Source organism: Hyperolius riggenbachi, chromosome 10, assembly GCF_040937935.1.
Source record: "Hyperolius riggenbachi isolate aHypRig1 chromosome 10, aHypRig1.pri, whole genome shotgun sequence".
NCBI classification, from domain to species: domain Eukaryota; kingdom Metazoa; phylum Chordata; class Amphibia; order Anura; family Hyperoliidae; genus Hyperolius; species Hyperolius riggenbachi.
The window spans coordinates 110,862,399-110,880,771 of NC_090655.1; the positions used below are offsets into that span (position 1 = coordinate 110,862,399).

Consider the following 18,373-nt stretch of genomic DNA (forward strand, 5'->3'; position numbering starts at 1 on the left):
ACGTTACGTACTGATCGCTTTATTTTGTGAATAATAATGTTTTACAAACAGTAAGGGATAAAACTTTAAATAATGTTTTAATTAGTTAAATAAGATAAATATGTTTAGTATTTTTATAAACGTTATTCGGCACGGGTGCATTTTATAAACGTAAATCACCACAAGCACACTTATAAATCATTAAAAATCTCCTGGCGCCGTTTGTAAACGTTATTTATGTCCTGTGCCCTTTTTTCCTGCTCGGCGCCCATTAAATGTTATTTATTATGAGAGTGAATGGCGGCGCCCTTTTTGTCCACTAGCGGCCTGCGCCCTTTTTTCCCGCTTCCGATTTGCATTCCCTTAACACCTACTGATTTACTGCTTGGCCATTTAGATAATGATGCCCTCTCTGCCCCTAAATGGTGTTTTTTCAGTCAATAGTGGCATATACCCACAAAATGGTTATTTTTCTGAAGTAGGATCTATTAATATGTTCCTTATAAAACAAAATCAATAAAATTATGCTTTAAAACAATTTATGTTTTGTTTGATTTTTTGATTGGCTGATCATTGTGAGGATTCTCTCTACAGAGAGCCTTCAGTGACAGGTCTTTTACAACAAACAAATCCGATTTGAATAACTCATTTACCTGCAGGCATGTGACGAGCCTGTACAGCTTCCAGGACATACAGGGAGAGGCTCATCTGGTGACACAGGCAGGATAATATAAACCAGTGACCAAGGCTTGCCAGCTTTCCCTAGAAACAAGGGAAAAACACAATTAGACTTGGGACACATTATTGGGACGAACAGCATTTTTACAGAAGGACAGAGACACAGAAAATACAAGCATCATGGATCGCTTCAAAATGATTTTCCAATACTTCCAATCAAACTCTGAGTCGGTGATGAATGGCATTTGTGCACTTCTAGCTCTGGCAAGTGTGAAACTCTACAGATCTCTAGATTTCAACTGCCCGTGTCTGCCCCGATATAACATGATCTATGGCATGGGGGTTATGTTTGTGCCTCCGGTCGCTCTCTTCCTCTGTGGCCTCATTGTGAACAAGCAGTCGGTTATGATGATCGAGGAATGGCGGAGACCTGCCGGTAACAGGAAGAGAGACATGGCCATTGTCAGGTACGTAGCAAGTGCTTAGTAACCACCTTATGTCACAAATAAGGAGGAATTTAAAGATTATAACAGTGCTTCTAATGCACAATTTTGGGATTGCTTTAAATTAAAGGACAACTAAAGTGAGAAGAATATGGAGGCTGCCATATTAATTTAGTTTTAAACAAATACATGTTGCCTGGCAGCCCTGCTGGTTTGTAGTAGTAGTAGTATCTGAACAACACCGAAACAAGCATGCAGCTAATCTTGTCAGGTCTGACAATGCCAGAAACACCTGATCTACTGCATGCTCGTTCAGGGCCTATGGCTAAAAGTATTAAAGGAAGAGGATCAGCAGTATAGCCAGGTAACTGGTATTTCTTAAAAGGAAATAATTATGGCAGCCTCCGTATCCCTCTCACTTCAGTAGTCCTTTAAATAAACACTTTCAAATGGCCTGATCTTCCTCATATCATAATGTTAGGTACATACGTTACAATATTCTGACAGATTTACAGTGAACAGAAAATCAATTGGAAATCAGATCGGATATTTTAGAAATAGTTGATCTGGCAGGTAAATCTGCCAGAGAATTGTATCGTGTGTACCTAGCATTAGGGACACCGTATTATCTAGACTTACTGTAAACCTTAAGTGATCTTGAAATGTCATTGTGGACATGGTTTTACAACCTAATATTTCCCTGGTTGCTCTGCTGATCCCATCTCCAATACCTGAATAGACCTGTAGGTGTTCCCCAACCCTGTCCTTAGTGCTCACCAACAGTGCACGTTTTGTGGAAATCCAGAGGTAGTTAAAGCGGACCCAAACCAAACATTTTTTAATTCAATATATTTAGATGCACCACTCTGACACATACAGAGATAAATAAACACTCCTTCAAGCCTATGAGCATTTCAGTGCATGCTTTTCACCCTTCTCTTTTCATAACTAGGGTTATACTGGGGACAGCCATTAGCAATTCCTCCATTGCTGGACACCTGCTACTCCATCGGTTTGCTGGATTCTGTCCCGGCAATATGAAAGGAAGGGAGGGGTTCCTCCAATAAATGTCAAATATTTTATATTTGTCATCATGCAGCTGAACAAAGGCTGCTATTTATTGTTATAATTTAGAAAATAGATTTTATTTCTGAAATCTTGTATTTTTAATTTGGGTCCACTTTAGTCAGCTCTGCTGAGGCACTACTTACCTCACCTCTGCATGATTGTGGTTTTCTGCAAAACATGTACTGCTGGTGGTACATGAGGGCAGGGTTGGGGGACTCTGCTGTAGACAACACCTTCATACCACTGACCCATTTTCCCAAGTTAGCTGTAATGTGTGTTTTTGTGTAATTTAACCATTGGTGCCCAGTTGTACAAGTCGCATGTAATAGTAACACTGGTTGTACATCACGTGGGGTTTAACGCAGGAAGAAAGATAGCAGGTTCAACTTTGTAATTTCAAACAAACTTTATTCCCTGCATCACAGACAGAGCCATCCTCAAAAAAGTAGCTGGGTATGGTGAATCCAGTAAATGTCAGCCACAGTTCTTAAAGCAGGAACAAAGTTATTGATTACATGGGAATTTGATTTAGTACAAGCCTGCACACTTAACAGCAAAGGCAGATTTCCCTCTGAGACTGGCAACATTAGTGAGATCAAGGAGAAAGTCCATGAACCTGATTATTTTTTCCAAACACCAAGACAAGATCTTTAAACATAGGATGATAGGAAGTCTGTTTCTGATGTAGTTGTAAAACAAGCACAAAACAAGATGTTTTAGAAGTCAACAGTCAGGATCCAGAAATGAGGCTCTCTTTTCAGCTGGTACCCTCCATATCCACCATTCAGCTTCTTTCATTAAATGGACTCAATCCTCTTCAGTCCCGATGCCTGAGTGATTATGCTTACTTTCAGTACACCGATTCTGGTGTCCGTCCAACTCCATTAATGTGATTCCACAGTGAACACGTGGGCATTCTATGTGGATGTCTGCCTCCCCAGAATTGCCACAAGATGGGTCATTCCTTACCAATCTTTCAGCCCTGAGGACTAGACTATCCCAGTGATGTGATTGATGGTCTGCTGAAAATGGAGACCTAATATAGAGCAGCCCTCCTTTTTCTGAAACTGTACTATCCCTAACCAGGAGAACGCTGTCCCACTAGCAGGAAAACTTTGTTCTCAGTCCTGTAGTACAATGCTGCCTTGCAGGAATTAACAGAAATGTCAAGCATGTACATTTTCACCTATACAGAAAAGGAGAGAAACCAAGCCTATCAAAGCCAACAGCATCCAGTCATTTGCAGCTAGAAGGCTGATTAAATACATGTACTTCCCTGGGACAGTGGAAATTTCCAAGTTAGGTTGCATTTCAAAGTAGTGAGCCAAAAATGTTCTAGTCTGTCCAACCTAAAAGAAGGGCCAGACAACTAGGTGAACCAGAATCAAGGCCCCAACATCATCAGCACAGAAGCCTGCAAAATGGAATCTTGGATCCCTGCCAAAACATGATAAAGTCCTAACTCGCTTTACCACCATCAGGGTGAATTTTGATTGGCTAAGGGCTTGCCAATTTTGCCACCTCCACATAGTATGAGGGCCAACACATATTGAATCATATGATCAGACTGTGTAGGTAAGCCCTCATACAGTGGTGTAGCTAAGGAACAGTGGGCCCCGATGCAGGTTTTACAATGGGCCCCCAAGCACTCTATACATATATACATAACCATTGATACGGCACACCAAAACCTGCCAATGGCAACTACAGTGTCAGAGGTGCAAGAAGAGGATGGGGAACAGTTTGTTAATGATTACCACTATTCAAAGTATCTATAGAATTGATTATTATGAGCACAGGACCAATAGAGAGCTAATATTATAGTTGGGGGCTTGGGGCCAAGGGCCCTAATGCGATCGCAACCCCTGCAACCCCCAATGCTACGCCCCTGCTCTCATACTACATGCAGGTGGTGAACTTGCATGTGTGTTTTTAATGGAAAATGTTACCAGTTCAATGTAGTATGAGAGCATACCTACATAATCTGTTCATAGTATTCAAAATCTGTTGGTCCTCATACTACACAGACGTGGTAAGGTTGGCCAATCAAAACTGGACGTGTGTACACACACTAAAGCTAGCCACACATCCGATGTGGCAAAATCATTGGTTCCACTCTGTTCATATTCTGATCAGAGAGGGGCTCATTATGGACTAGATACTAATCCCTTTCAAAGTACAGCCCCAAAGAACAGCTCCACCTACAAGCAGTCTCTAGAGCTGCATTCAGACACATGCATATTCTAGTGTACATTGTGGGCCATAGAAGAAGTGTATTTTAGATCAAACACCTTGAATTAGAATTGTTTTATGAAACACAGGGGGCCATATGCAATTCTCTTTTTCACCTGAGTTTTCTCCCAGGAGATAATTTTTCATCTTTGATTTTAAATAACTTTCCAGTACTTTTCAACAAAAAAAGTACCAAAAAGTTGGTAAAAAAGTACTACTAAAATTATTTTGAGCATATTCTTGCCTTCTGGGGGCTTAAAATGCATTTAAGGCCCGGTTCACATTACGGTTGTTTGCCAAACGGACCGGATGACCTGACCGGATCCGGACCGGATCCGGATCGGAACCGTACGGTTCTGATCCGGATCCGATCCGGATCCGGTCAGGTTGCATCAGGTGGCAATCAGGATGCGATCCGGATCCGTTTGGCAAAATATACGTAAAAAAAAAAAAAAATGTTGGGGTCTGGGAGGTCAGCAGAAGGGGGACCTGTGGAATCAGGCCCTCTGCTGTTTAGCACTCACCTCCACCTCCGACATGCTGCCAACATCCTGCCAACACCTCCAGCTCGTGCTGCTCCACTCCAAAATGCTTGCCCATGTGTCCCCAGCCAATATCGCCGCAAAAATCCGCATAGGAAGTGGGGTAGAAGATCCGGATTTCTCAGCCAGTGTGTTGTGCGGCCTCCGGTTCCCATTTGTTTGTATTGGCCGGATGGTGCAGTCCGGCTCCGCCCCGGATACGGCTGCCGGAGGGGCCGGATGAAAAAATAGCGCATGTTGGAACGGAGGCCGGAGTCCGGATCCGGCCCGGATCCGGTCCGGCTCCGGTTCTGCAGAACGGACCCATGTGAACGGACGCATAGGCTTTAATTGCTATGCCGTGCGTCCGTTCCGTCCGTTCTGCAGGCGGTGCGGCTCCGGCACGGCGATTCCGGAGGGCCACCGCAAGTGTGAACCGGGCCTTATTGACAAGTTTAAAAATATCACCTAGGAGAAAACTCAGGTGAAAAAGTGAATTGCATATGGCCCAGGTGAGGGAAATCTTTAAAATGATGCCCCTTTCACCCAACACACATTGTAGGGATGGTATGACTACACCCCATGTATGCTATTGAATCTGAATTATTAATGATGGATTACAAGATCAGGGAATGTTAACAACTCTTACCCCCTCTGGGTATCGCTGCCTGAGAATGAAACCTCACTTCTCACCTCATGAAACAAACATCTTGGCCCATATGCAATTAACTTTTTCACCTGAGTTATCTCCTAGGAGATAATTTTTATCTTCTCTTTAAACTAATTTCTCTGCATTTTACAATTGAAAAAGTACCCAAAAGTTGGTGAGAAAGTGCTACCAAATGTATTTTGAGTATTTTTTTGCTTGTCAGTAGCTTAAAGAGAATCTGTACTCTAATATTCTTACAATAAAAAGCATACCATTCTATTCCTTATTTTCTCCTGGGCCCCTCTGTGCGGTTTCTGCCACTCCCTGCTGCAATCCTGGCTTGTAATGAACAGTTTTAGGGCTCTTTCACATTAGGGCAGATTTTGTTCGTTAATGCAAACGGCTAACGAAGGTAAGATGAAAGTCCATAGACTTTCATTTTACCTTTCACACGTGATGCTGCGTTTCGATGCGTTGCAGTTCCGACGCACCCGGGCGCAGTTTTTCGTCCAACGCACCCGTGAGCCGGCGTTTTCCGTCGGGTTTAATTACCAGCTACCGCCGCTGATTGCGTCGCACCGCAGATACCCGACAACACGACGCAGGCAGACAACGCGTGCAGGAGGAAGGCTCCTGTATGCGTTGTCTAATGTGAAAGAGCCCTTAGGCAGTGTTTACAAACAAATGACATGGCTTCTAACCAGAGTATCATAGGCTGTGAACACCTATCTGGTGTGACTCATGCAGAGCTTGGAGGGGGTGTGTAAAGCTTCTGCCAATGACAAGCAGTGCTGCACATTCCACACATTCCAGCCTCAGCCCGACAGACACGACAGAGGAAAGGAGATAAGATTTATTACAGAGACGGTGCAACTAGAAAATGCTGCAGTAAGCCAGACCACATTAGAACAGTAATAGGAACTTATAGGACAGAAGAACTAAGGCACACAATTTTGTTACAGAGTCTCTTTAAAAAAAGCACTTTTTGACAAGTTGTAAAAATATCGCCTAGGAGAAAACTCAGGAGAAAAAGTGAATTGCATATGGGCCATTGTCTTTCACAAAACTCTGACATATATTGATACTTGTGCTGTCTTGTTTACTGACAGGTATATGTGCACTTCTGTGTTCACAAGAGCTATGGTGGCACCGGTGGTCTGGATTCTGACAACATTATTGGACGGAAGCTGCTTTGTCTGTGCCTTTAGCGGCTCGGTAGACACTGATAAATTTCCAGGTTTTGCCAGCAACTCATCTCCCGAAATGGAGCTCTTGCTCTACAAGGTGCCCTGTAAAGAGGATGTATTAATCAGAAACAACACGTCTAGGAAGGCAGTCTCTAGATATCTGAAATGTTGGTCACAGGTAAGTTATGGACCTATTGCGTGCTGTTATATTATTGCTGCAGTAATACGATGTTGTCTAATAGAGTCACTGTGTAAGAATGTAAACAAAGCTTTCTAGAGAAAGAAAACAGGAAACACATTTACAAAAATATGAAACTCACCTCTTCAGCTATTTCAGCAATTTTCTCTTCATGATGGTGGTTAGTTTGCATGAGCTCAGTGACAAAGCTTACCTCAGCAGCAAAGTAGTACATCAGTTCAGTGGCATTTTTTTCATGTAGAAGAACGCTGGACAATTTTTTCTCTTTGCTTTTGGTCGTGAGAATAACATACGAGAGGTGATTACAGGGGCTGCACTTCCAGAGTCTACTAAGGGCAATAACCACTTTTATTTTCCAATGTGCTGTGTCTGATTAGACTAAGGACCTTAGGGTCTGAAATGCATTGGATCCTGGCTGTACCCTTTGCATTAATGAAGAAGATTCAGTGTTCAGCATGGTGTGCCGACTCCTTTGTTCTATGTTCAATTTTGGGAGAGTGGAGTCTCCGTCCGACACCACTACCTTGTTTTGCAATAAAGTTTTTTGAGACTGTAATTAGACGGATCTCTTTAATAACGTTTTTTGATACTGTAAGTAGACGTTTCCCATAGCAATTTTTTTGCACCTAGTGGCCGCAGCTTTAAAGGACACCTGAAGTGAGAGTGATCTGGAGCTGGACATTTCCTTTTAAACAATGCAGATTGCCTGGCTGTCGAGCTTTTGCCTCTAATACTTTTAACTATAGCCCCTGAACCAGCATCTAGATCAGGTGTATCTAGATGCTGGTGGTTCCACATACAAATGATTCAGATTGGAACCTGAATCTTAACTAATGATAACGAATGACATTTTAAATGGGAACAACATGTCAACACTAGCATTGACCATACCCAGTTTCAGCTTGATTACTTTGTTTTATGTACATATAAAACACTCATTGAACAGAGTTTCTAACAGAATTTGGGAGACAGGAATGTCAGATCTGCTGCCATTGCGGTCAAAATATGCATTTAGGCCTAGTGCACACCAGAGCGGTTCTGCTGCGGTTTGCGATCCGCTTGCGAGTGCGGATCCGCTAGGGTAATGTATTTCAATGGGCTGGTGCACACCAGAGCGGGAGGCGTTTTGCAGAAACGCATACTCCCGAGCTGCTGCAGATTTTGGATTGCGAATGCGTTTCTGCCTCAATGTTAAGTATAGGAAAAACGCAAACCGCTCTGAAAAACGGCACTTTAGAGCAGTTTGCCAGGCGTTTTTTGTTACAGTAGTTGTTCAGTAACAGCTTTACTGTAACAATACATGAAATCTACTACACCAAAAACGCTTCACAAAACCGCAAAATGCTAGCTGAAACACTACAGAAAAAGAAGAAAAAGCGTTTCAAAATCTGCTAGCATTTTGCGAATCTGCTAGCGGTTTTTGGTGTGCACCAGGCCAAACTGATGCTGTGAAACCCTAACGAAAATGTGAACCTTCCCCGTTCTATTCAAACTAGACTAACAACAATGCTATCATAAAATCACAGGAAATGCATTCTGCCATAGCGACAGCAACAGCTACAATACAGAAAATACACTCTATGACACTAATATACAACTCACAGGAAATGTTATACTGAAAGCTCCACAGAAATGTTCAGGCAGTAAAAGCACACCTTAGCTTAAAGACACTGGAGTTGGGATGGTCAATAAAATGCAAATAATTCTGAGTTGATGCAGGGTTAAGCACATTTTGTATGCAAATGTATGCAGCTTTGCAATGAAACAATGGAGTCCCAGTGAGGTAGATTTCTTTTGGTCCATTTTCAAGCTTTAACATCTACATAATCTTGTATCAATTTAGAACTATTTGCATCTCAATGGTCATCCCTCCACTGGAGTTCTCCACCACATTGGCTATCATTCATAAAAGTGTGTTCGGTAAAAAAAATCCAGGCGGGAAAATACAGCATTCGGTATGTTAGACGTGAGCTAGACTGTGTGCTCATTCATAAAAATGTTTACAGTTGCGATAGCACTGCGGTATTTTCCCGAACTAGGCTGGTGGTAGGCTTGCGGAAACACTAGAAGCTGCCGAGTTGATACATTTTCTCCTCCAGAGACAGCGTTAGAATAGAAGAGGCAGGCCCAGCATCCCATCATATGTGCATTTTTTGTAAAAACTGCCTCTGTTTTCTCTGAAATCTGCGCTGAATCTGTCTATTAGTCTTTCTAAACAATCTATTTAATTGCCATAGCTTAGAAGAACTTCAAGAAATGTTACACATGCAGGCTTTCTGATATGAAATATATGTGAAAGCAGGTACCCAAGGGGTTAAAAAACACAGCCTGGGTATTCTGGGATGCCTTTTTTTGTTCTGCTCACACTGCTGCTGCCTGGGAGGTCTGTCTCCATTAACTTAGCTGTTATCCGCATGCTTATCGCCACATCCAAGGGAGCGGTATTCTCCGTACTGATTCCGCTTGCTCTAATCTTTATGAATTTACATATGGTGACATGTGTTGAGATGATCACCGCACAAGGCGGTAATTTATCGCTCTGCTCGGGAATGTCAGCTTTTCATGCGGTAACAAGGTTTATGAATAGCCATTTTGCTAAGTGCTCGGTAAAGTCAGCTGTTTTCAGCATTTACGCATGCGGGAATGCTTTATGAATGAAAGCCATTGTTTCAAATTACAGAAGGCATTTGTTATGACAGACATTTGGTGTCTTTAATTGATTTTCTAACCTATTCTAAAGGTGGCCACTAACAATACAATTAGGTAAATGAGCCTATGAACCATCGGAAATTAATGTTTGTGAATACTAACGTACCAAAATCTCCTAACCAATCCGATCAGCTCAATTGAATTGATCCGATTTTCGTATCGATCCCGTCAATTGATCAGATTGGTTAGCAGCTTTTTGTCCGTTAGCAGTCCCAAATATTCATTTCTGATCAATCGAATAAATAATCATTTAGCAAATTGTATCTTTATTGGCCATCTGAACAGGCTGATTTTCCTTCCATCAGATGCTTTAGTGTTATATGCATGAAACGAGGTCTAATGTTTCACAATGCTTCTCACTTCTGTGTTGTTCTAGGCTCTAGGCTGGAGCATCCTTTTGTTCCTAATAATCCTGGCATTTCTAGCTCGTTCTCTCAAGCCTTGCTTCGACCAAACTGCTTTCCTACAAACCCGCTACTGGAGCAATTACATTGACATAGAGCAGAAGATCTTCGATGAGACGTGCTGTAAACACGCCCGGGACTTTGCCCACAAATGCATAATCCACTTCTTCCAGAGCATGCACAACGAGATGAAGGTGGCCCATCTTACCAAAAAGACAGAGGATGAGGAAGACAGCCTCCTCGGAATTGCTGACAAGGAGCTGGTCAACAAATTGTTAAAATCATGGTACCAAAGTAAACCTCCACTGTCTCTTAACTCGCCAACTCACAGACAGAGCGGCAAAGGGAAATGTAATGGTTGCTGTGTGGAAGATCACAGGCAGACCGATGTATAATCAATCTTAATACTCTAAATTAGCCACTACTTCCATCCACAGAATACAACATCATAATTTGTACAGAATCTACGACAGATCCATTGGATCCATTGCAGTAAGCAGGCCCCACTTCTGTGCAGTCTGCAATAGTCCTGGACAGGCAGATGTGTTCTCCCATATAGCCTATGGGGTAACGCATCTGCCCCCGCATCACAGTGGACAATGGGACAGGACACTATACTGTCTGCCCCCTGCTGGCCATATGTGGTACGATGGCAGATGGGAACCGGCTGAAGAGACTTCAGCATCAATGAACCTACAAACTCACACCGAACCACGCCACAAGTGTGCTGGCTCTTCCAGCTGTCACTTCTCCCTTACTTCCCTTGGCCGTGATAGATGGCTACAGATGCCCCTTAGTAGGTAGCTAGAAGTACCTCCAATATTAAGTAGCTAGAGTGTTGCGTGAAAAGTTATTTATTTAAATTTATTTGCAAAAATGTCATGCGTTTCCAAACAGTCCTGAGGGTAAGGAAAAATAAAAATTATTTATAAATCAGGGCAGCACAAACATTTATAAAAGCACAAAGATGTGTGCACTCAGCAGATCATAGACTTTCAATTAGTGCTTTGTAGGAAAGAACGAGGCACTGTATCCTGAAAATGTACCTTTAATCACAGCTCAATCACACATCGTGGTATGTAGTGGGGTGATATGCTAAAGGCTGTGTTCCCACTTCAGCTGAGAACGGACATTTTTTGCCCATTTTCCACTCATTGCAAAACTGACAGTGAACTATTTTATTTTATCTATAGCAACCGTTCACCATGGTTTCCACGATGTCCAACACTATATTACTGCAACAAAAATAGTTTTTCTAACCTGTTCTAACCTGTTTTTCTTCAGCAGTTCTTTAAATAAAAGTTTAATTGTCGATTTTTACAGTTATTTCACAGACTGTGTGTTTATTTTTCTCTCCCCATAGTCTTGTGTTGCTGCTGACGAGAATTTTCTTTGTATCATCGCTCTTACAAATGTCTGCCTTCAGAGGTGTGAAGTAGAATTTCACTGCGCCCTCCTTTCTGTTGACAGCCTTTAACAGCAGGTGATTCAGGCCAAATATAAAGCACCTTCATAAGATCATTTACCCATTTTGTTCCTGCAACCCAACAATTACCTTTCACAAAATGTGTTATAAAATATAAACGCAGCAAAATTATGTTGTGCACCTAAGCAAAATGGTCATGTCGAAAAATGTACTAACAGCATAGGACAAGGATGAGAGCCGATGACAGCTTGCTCACCAAAATTAGCCAGGAAACAACCAGCTAAAAGAGCCTGGGGGAAACATAGAAATGTACATGAACCTAGCAGTGGTGTAACTCAGTCAGTGCGCCTGCCTAGCAAAACTTTAGATCAGTGCTGTCCCAATTGGCAGGCCACACTCACTTGCCCGGCCTGTTTTCTGTGTCAGTCCCCCACCTCTGAGAGGCCTGCCTCTTGTTAGTGCTTGGCTCCACCCCCAAAGCTGGGATGTAAATGCTCCACACCCTTCAGCCACTGCCCTGGAAGTTGGGCACCACTGCTTTAGAGGTTTCTCCCTTTCCTTTAATAAAATAATGAAGGGCCTACTAACAATATACACACAGCTATACGACATCTAACAAAATAGACATTTTCCACACTGACCATTTCTAAGATTATAATTCAGCGGGCAACAAACAGTGAATAATAAAAATAAGACAATACAGTATTGTGTGTACCATTAAACATAATTAGGCAGCATTTCCTACCAAAATGCAGTTAGGAAAACTTTCCCCCAAACAAGTAACTCTGAGGCATTTCTACCACAAGAAAACAAATAGGCAGCATTTAGTCCCCCAAAAGACATAAATAGGCAGTGTGTCCCTTCAAATGTAGTGGATGCCAATTAGGCAGGCTTTTCAAAAACATAATCAGGTCCCAAACTGCCATTAGTTGAAAGATCCCAAATCTGATTAAGCCCAGATAAGTTGAGATTCAGCCCCAAAACATTTCCATTCTTCTTAAACAGATTTTATGATCATCTCTGATGCTGGCCCAGAGAAACCAAGATTTTATGAATTGGACCAATGGGAACCTAAAAGATCCTTTAAAGAACAAGCAACACCCATGCTAACCTAGAAATAAAAAACACATATATAAGTAGATAAATACTACTTCTACTTACATAACAGATGTATTGTGCTATCCACGTAATGATTCATGTGAATTATATAAAGGAAAAACAGAAAATCCTATTCTAGGCAGTGGCCATCTTGCCAAGCTAATACTGACATCATAGCCTCCCTGACTCTTGTTCCCCCCCCCCCCCTCCCTTCTCTTGCTCATTGTGTATTCATTAGCTGCCCTCCTCCCAGAGTCTTTAGACACTCCCACTGAGGTGTATACTAGGAACTGCACTGTCTTTTTTTTATTTACACATCCAATCACTGAGTCACCTCAGCCTTGCTTGTAAACACAAATAATCAGAGGATGTTTCTGAGGCAGGGAAATAAATGGAAGAGGAGGAATATATTATAGATAAAAAGAACTCCCAACATTCAACTCTTTGGCACGGTTTGGCACTAGGGCCAGTGCTCCTAAAGTATGTGATAATTGCAAACCATAACAGCAGAAAAAGTTTTGCAATTTTTGAATGCAGGATTAGCATCTTAATCACTTAATACACTCAGACCAGTTGCTTTTGAAATTTGATTTTTATGGTGACAATACCGCTTTAAGCTCACAACACAAAATCCTGGTGGTCACTATGACTTAAAGCCCTAATAAACCTCAAAATAAAAATAAGAGAGAGAGAGAGTGCAGTGGCGCACGGAGGGGGTTGTTCTGAGTGTCTAGAACACCCCCCTGCACCGGGACCGGAAGTGGGGCTGCCGCATGGCCCGGCCGGCTGGGGAGAGAAGACAGAAGAAAATGATGGAGGCGCCAGCCGCGCTAATAAGGGATGCGGGAGCCGGCTTTATTCCTCGCTCCCTCCCTCCCTCCCTCTGAATGCCCCTCACCTGCGGTGAATGTGTGCCCGGCTCCCCCATGAGTGTGTGCGCAGCGGAGCGGTAGGTCCTCTTACTGCAGATCAGGCGCACCAGCAACTGGAGTCTCATGCTTTCTGTTTACCATGACGTCACAGGAAGCATGAGACTCCAGTTGCTGGTGCGCTTGATCTGCGGTAAGAGGACCTACCGCTCCGCTGCGCACACACTCATGGGGGAGCCGGCACTCATTCACCGCAGGTGGGGGCATTCAGAGGGAGGGAGGGAGCGAGGAATAAAGCCGGTTCCCGCATCCCTTATTAGCGCGGCTGGCGCCTCCATCATTTTATTCTGTCTTCTCCCCCGGGCAATCTTCTCCCCACACAGGGGGCGGGCACCTTCCTTCACCTATCTTATACTGGGGGGCATATACCTATCTAATCTATCCTGGGGGGCATATATCTATCTAACCTATACTGGGGGGCATATACCTATCTAATCTATACTGGGAGGCATATACCTATCTAACCTATACTGGGGGGCATATACCTATCTAATCTATACTGGGGGGCATATACCTATCTAATCTATACTGGGGGGCATATACCTATCTAACCTATACTGGGGGGCATATACCTATCTAATCTATACTGGGGGGCATATACCTATCTAACCTATACTGGGGGGCATATACCTATCTAACCTATACTGGGGGGGCATATACCTATCTAACCTATACTGGGGGGCATATACCTATCTAACCTATACTGGGGGGCATAGCCCTATCTAACCTATACTGGGGGGCATATCCCTATCAAACCTATACTGGGGGCATATACCTATCTAACCTATACTGGGGGGCATATACCTATCTAACCTATACTGGGGGGCATATACCTATCTAACCTATACTGGGGGGCATAGCCCTATCTAACCTATACTGGGGGGCATATCCCTATCAAACCTATACTGGGGGGCATATACCTATCTAACCTATACTGGGGGGCATATACCTATCTAACCTATACTGGGGGACACATACCTATCTAATCTATACTGGGGGGCATATACCTATCTAACCTATACTGGGGGCAACTATATGGGCTACCTATACTGGGGGGGACCTATAGCTGGCTACCTATACTGCGGGCACCTATACCTGTCTCCACGTTGGGGGCGCATTTTACGCCCTCACCCTGGGTGCAATTTAGCCTAGAAACTGCTAGTATTTGGCTCCACCCACACCATATTTTGGCCACGCCCACACGCCACTTTCAGGAACCCCCCCCCTTGGAAATCCTGGATTTGCCCCTGGAGTGAGTGAGTGAGAGAGAGAGAGAGAGAGAGAGAGAGAGAGAGAAAGAGAGAAGTTGTTCTGTGCACTGCCATGCAACCCTCACTAGTCCGCACGACCCCATTTTTCAAAGTGTAGTATTATGTCTGGAGGGTCAGCATTATAGTAAAGAATCTAGCCTACATGAGTTAATGTAAGTAGTCTGTTTGTTTCCCTGTAGGTGTACTTTGCAGTGATCCTTTATGGTGGTCCTGATCATGCGGTGCATTCACCCCAGTGACCACAAGTACTGACACCTTCAAATGTGACTTAATAGTTATCTTTGTGGGTTTATTATTATACAGCTTGATTAAATATCCAGACACATATTACAGTAAGGCCAGCCACAGGCTTCCAAATGTACATCTTTAGATAGCAGGTCCATAAACAACTATGGCCAGACTACTATCTTCAGACTTATGAGAGACTTTGGCTGTTGGTGGTGTGCCGATGCAGCACTGAATGAGGTTTTCTCATTCACTGCCACTGGGTTGCCATGGTTATGTGATGGTCTTCCAATCTTCAGCTGGAAATAATCCATCCTGGTTGACTGAGATTTAGGCCTCTTTTACACTATATGCAGCCTGAAAAAATGCTGCCTTCCATCATAGAAGTAGAAGTCCTATCACATTAAACATGGTGCGTCACTGTGAAGCGGGCCCCGGTGTGGTAACATGTTGCATGCAGTGCATTACTAGCCAACTTGCATGATAACCCTGGAGGAGAGGCATATTTTCAATGGAAAGTATGCCTCACAGATTTCGTTGCTGGTGCAACTTCATGGGTGCAGCGCAATCGTGAAGATTACACTGCACCAAGTATTAAATGAGCCTTAGGCCAAGATTCACCAGGCTGTACGTAAAAATGACCATTCAATTAGCAGTTGGATTAAAAAAAATCCTATTAGTGGCTACAAGTATCTTACAGGACACCCGAGGCAAAAATAAACCAATGAAATAAACTATTTCTATCTATCTTCCCCCTCCTAAAACTGACTTTTTAGGATATTCCACAGTTTTATTTTATGTTTAAATCTACTTCATTCATTGAAGTATGCCAGAGCTAAAATGTATGAACTATTGACCCTTTCTATCTCTCTCCTTCTCTCAGAATCCATTTTCTGCTAGGAAAGTGTTTTATAGTTGGAATTTCTTATCAGTGAGGGTCACACTGTAGTTACTTACTGTCTGAGTCAGGACTGAGTCAGCCACTTACATACCTGATATTTAACTCTTTCAGGCAGAGAAAAAACAAAAAGGAACACATCATAGTTATTTGTGTGCTAGGCACTGTACATACCCATGTCTATCTCATCATGTCACATGCCCCCTCGGGTATCCTTATGGGCCCTTTTCCACTAGCGGTGATTGCGATGCTGAATTGCAAAATCGCAAATCGCTAGTGATTTTAAAATCGATACAGTTTGTATTTTAACATAGGAATCGCAGTAGGTAATTTCCACTACCACGATTAGTTTTTAACTTAATCGCGATCGTGCCGCAGAGTGATTTTTGCCGCGATTTTGCTATGTAGTGCATTGCATAGCAAAATCGCGATCGCAAACGCTGGGAACATTTTTAATTTTGCTGAATCGCAATCGCTAGCATTTAGCGCTAACGCTAGCGATTGCTAGTAGAAAAGGGCCCTCTACCTAAAGCAGCCAAATCACAGCGTACACAATTTTGCAAATCCTTAAAATATCCCACGTCAATACCACCAGAAACTAAAGCCTATCCTCGGGCAGATCGGTACTCAATCCCTCAGGTGACAGTGTGGGACAAAGGTTGTACCAAGTGTTGCTAGCCTCCAATCTACCAAGGCATTCTGTCGCTATTTGGTGGGAGGGAGGAGGGCCAACGGAGAAGTGCAAGAGGAACATTGCAGAGGGAGGCGGGAAAGAAATGTCAAAAACTGAAGTAGAATTAGCAATCACAAATACTTGCTTATCCCAACTTCTTTACCAATACAGTTTATAACCTAACCCACACTAACTGAAAACCTAACATGTAAACTCATGTAAACTTCAAAAAAAAACAACCAGTGACTACAAATCAGTCAGTCACCTGATCAAACTGATCACTTTCTTCTCCATGAATTCTACTCAAGAAGACTTTATGAAAAAGAAATGGATGATCTCTACTGGTGAAGCTTCCTAGATGGTTTCATTATGCAGCATGCAAGCTCCAATGGTACCGAAATAGATTGATCGAGTCTTCCTTTGACCTGAAGCGAGAAAAATTATTTAAAATAAACATATGCTGTAGCTGCAAATTACTATTACACACTAACCTCACCATCAGTTCCTCGCAGAAGCTCACCGTTTTCTTCTTACAGTGATCCCTTCCAGTTCTGACAATATTTTGTCATAACTGAAATATACCAGTTGCTGTCAGTTATACGTCAGTAGCTGTCAGTTACAACTGGATGTGCAAGGTAATGTCCATGCTTTCCTATGGCTCAAGTGGGCGATATTACAGTTTAACAGTGTGCTGACCAGGAAGCTGTTAGAGGGTAATGGCCATTTTTAAAATGGAGGATGGAGAAATCCATTGATCACAGTGGAAAAATGGGAAGCAGGAGAGGAGAAAGAGATTGAGAAGTAGACTACACAAGAGGTAAGTATGACCTGTGTATGGTTATTTTTACTTTTTATTTTCAGTTCAGGTTCTCTTTAAGGGGGTTTCCTGGTTTTGATGCTGATTGCCCTATAAGAGTAGGTCCACACTAGGTCCGGGAACATATCCGTGGCTCCATTTTTAAAACCTGATGAAAACCTGAGTCGCGGATAGAAATATTAAAAATAGCAGCCGTCTTTACCCAAACAAAAATGGATCCGTCTGCGTTTGCGGGGACCCGTTTTCAAAACCTGAATGAAAGTCCGGATTTGCTGCATTTTCACGGACCGCATATGGATCCTGATACACGCAGGGGTAGTAAAAATTAATGGTAAAATGGTTCCCCCTCTACACAGGCATTTTTGGACACAGAAACGGATCCGTTTTCTGTGTCCCAGCCCTGCCTGTGGTGGGGAGGGGGCCGCCATGCTGGAGAGGGTAGCAGCCAGGACAGGAGTTTGCAGCGGACGGTAGGGAGGTGGGTCCCCCTTTCCCCGCTCCCCCTCCAGCTAGTATCCGTTTCAAATACTATAGAAATCAATGTATTAAAGCAAGTGGCGAGCGGGGAACTTACTCACTTCCTTGCATTCCACTGCATGCCGCGTCACTTCCTGTATGTGCCCAATTAAGTACAGAGAGCGGCATTACAGGAAGCGATGCGGCGAGTGGTGGAGCGCAAGGAAGTAAATTTCCCACTCGCCACTTGCTTTATTACATTTATTTTTAAAGCCAATGGGTACTGTTTTAAAAAAAAAAAAGTCAGATACTCACCTAAGGAGAGGGAAGGCTCGGTCCTAATGAGCCTTCCCTCTCCTCTCCCGGTGCAGAAGACGGGCCGCTCCATACCACGCATGCACGAGTGCGTCATAGACCCGCGCAAGTGCGTCATAAAGGGCGCTTGCGCATGCGCAGTATGGAGCGGCCCGTCTTTGGGAGCCCGAGTGCTCCCGAAGATTTCCGAAACCTC

General features: G+C 43.2%; 1 protein-coding gene and 1 long non-coding RNA gene across 2 annotated transcripts in view; one reads left to right on the forward strand and one right to left on the reverse strand.

The window, feature by feature from the left end:
- The window catches only part of LOC137536585 (uncharacterized), a 325,424-nt gene that overhangs the window by 115,812 nt on the left and 191,239 nt on the right, over window positions 1-18,373 (reverse strand). The window contains exon 3 of the long non-coding RNA XR_011024578.1: window positions 633-741. This is a non-coding gene — a long non-coding RNA (uncharacterized lncRNA). The remainder of the gene's footprint in view (window positions 1-632; window positions 742-18,373) is intronic.
- On the forward strand, window positions 646-10,631 carry CALHM3 (calcium homeostasis modulator 3). The gene is made up of 3 exons (XM_068258833.1): window positions 646-1,124; window positions 6,680-6,935; window positions 10,042-10,631. Exons 1-3 carry the CDS (start codon window positions 838-840, stop codon window positions 10,462-10,464), a joined length of 966 nt encoding a protein of 321 aa, XP_068114934.1. The 5' UTR covers window positions 646-837; the 3' UTR covers window positions 10,465-10,631.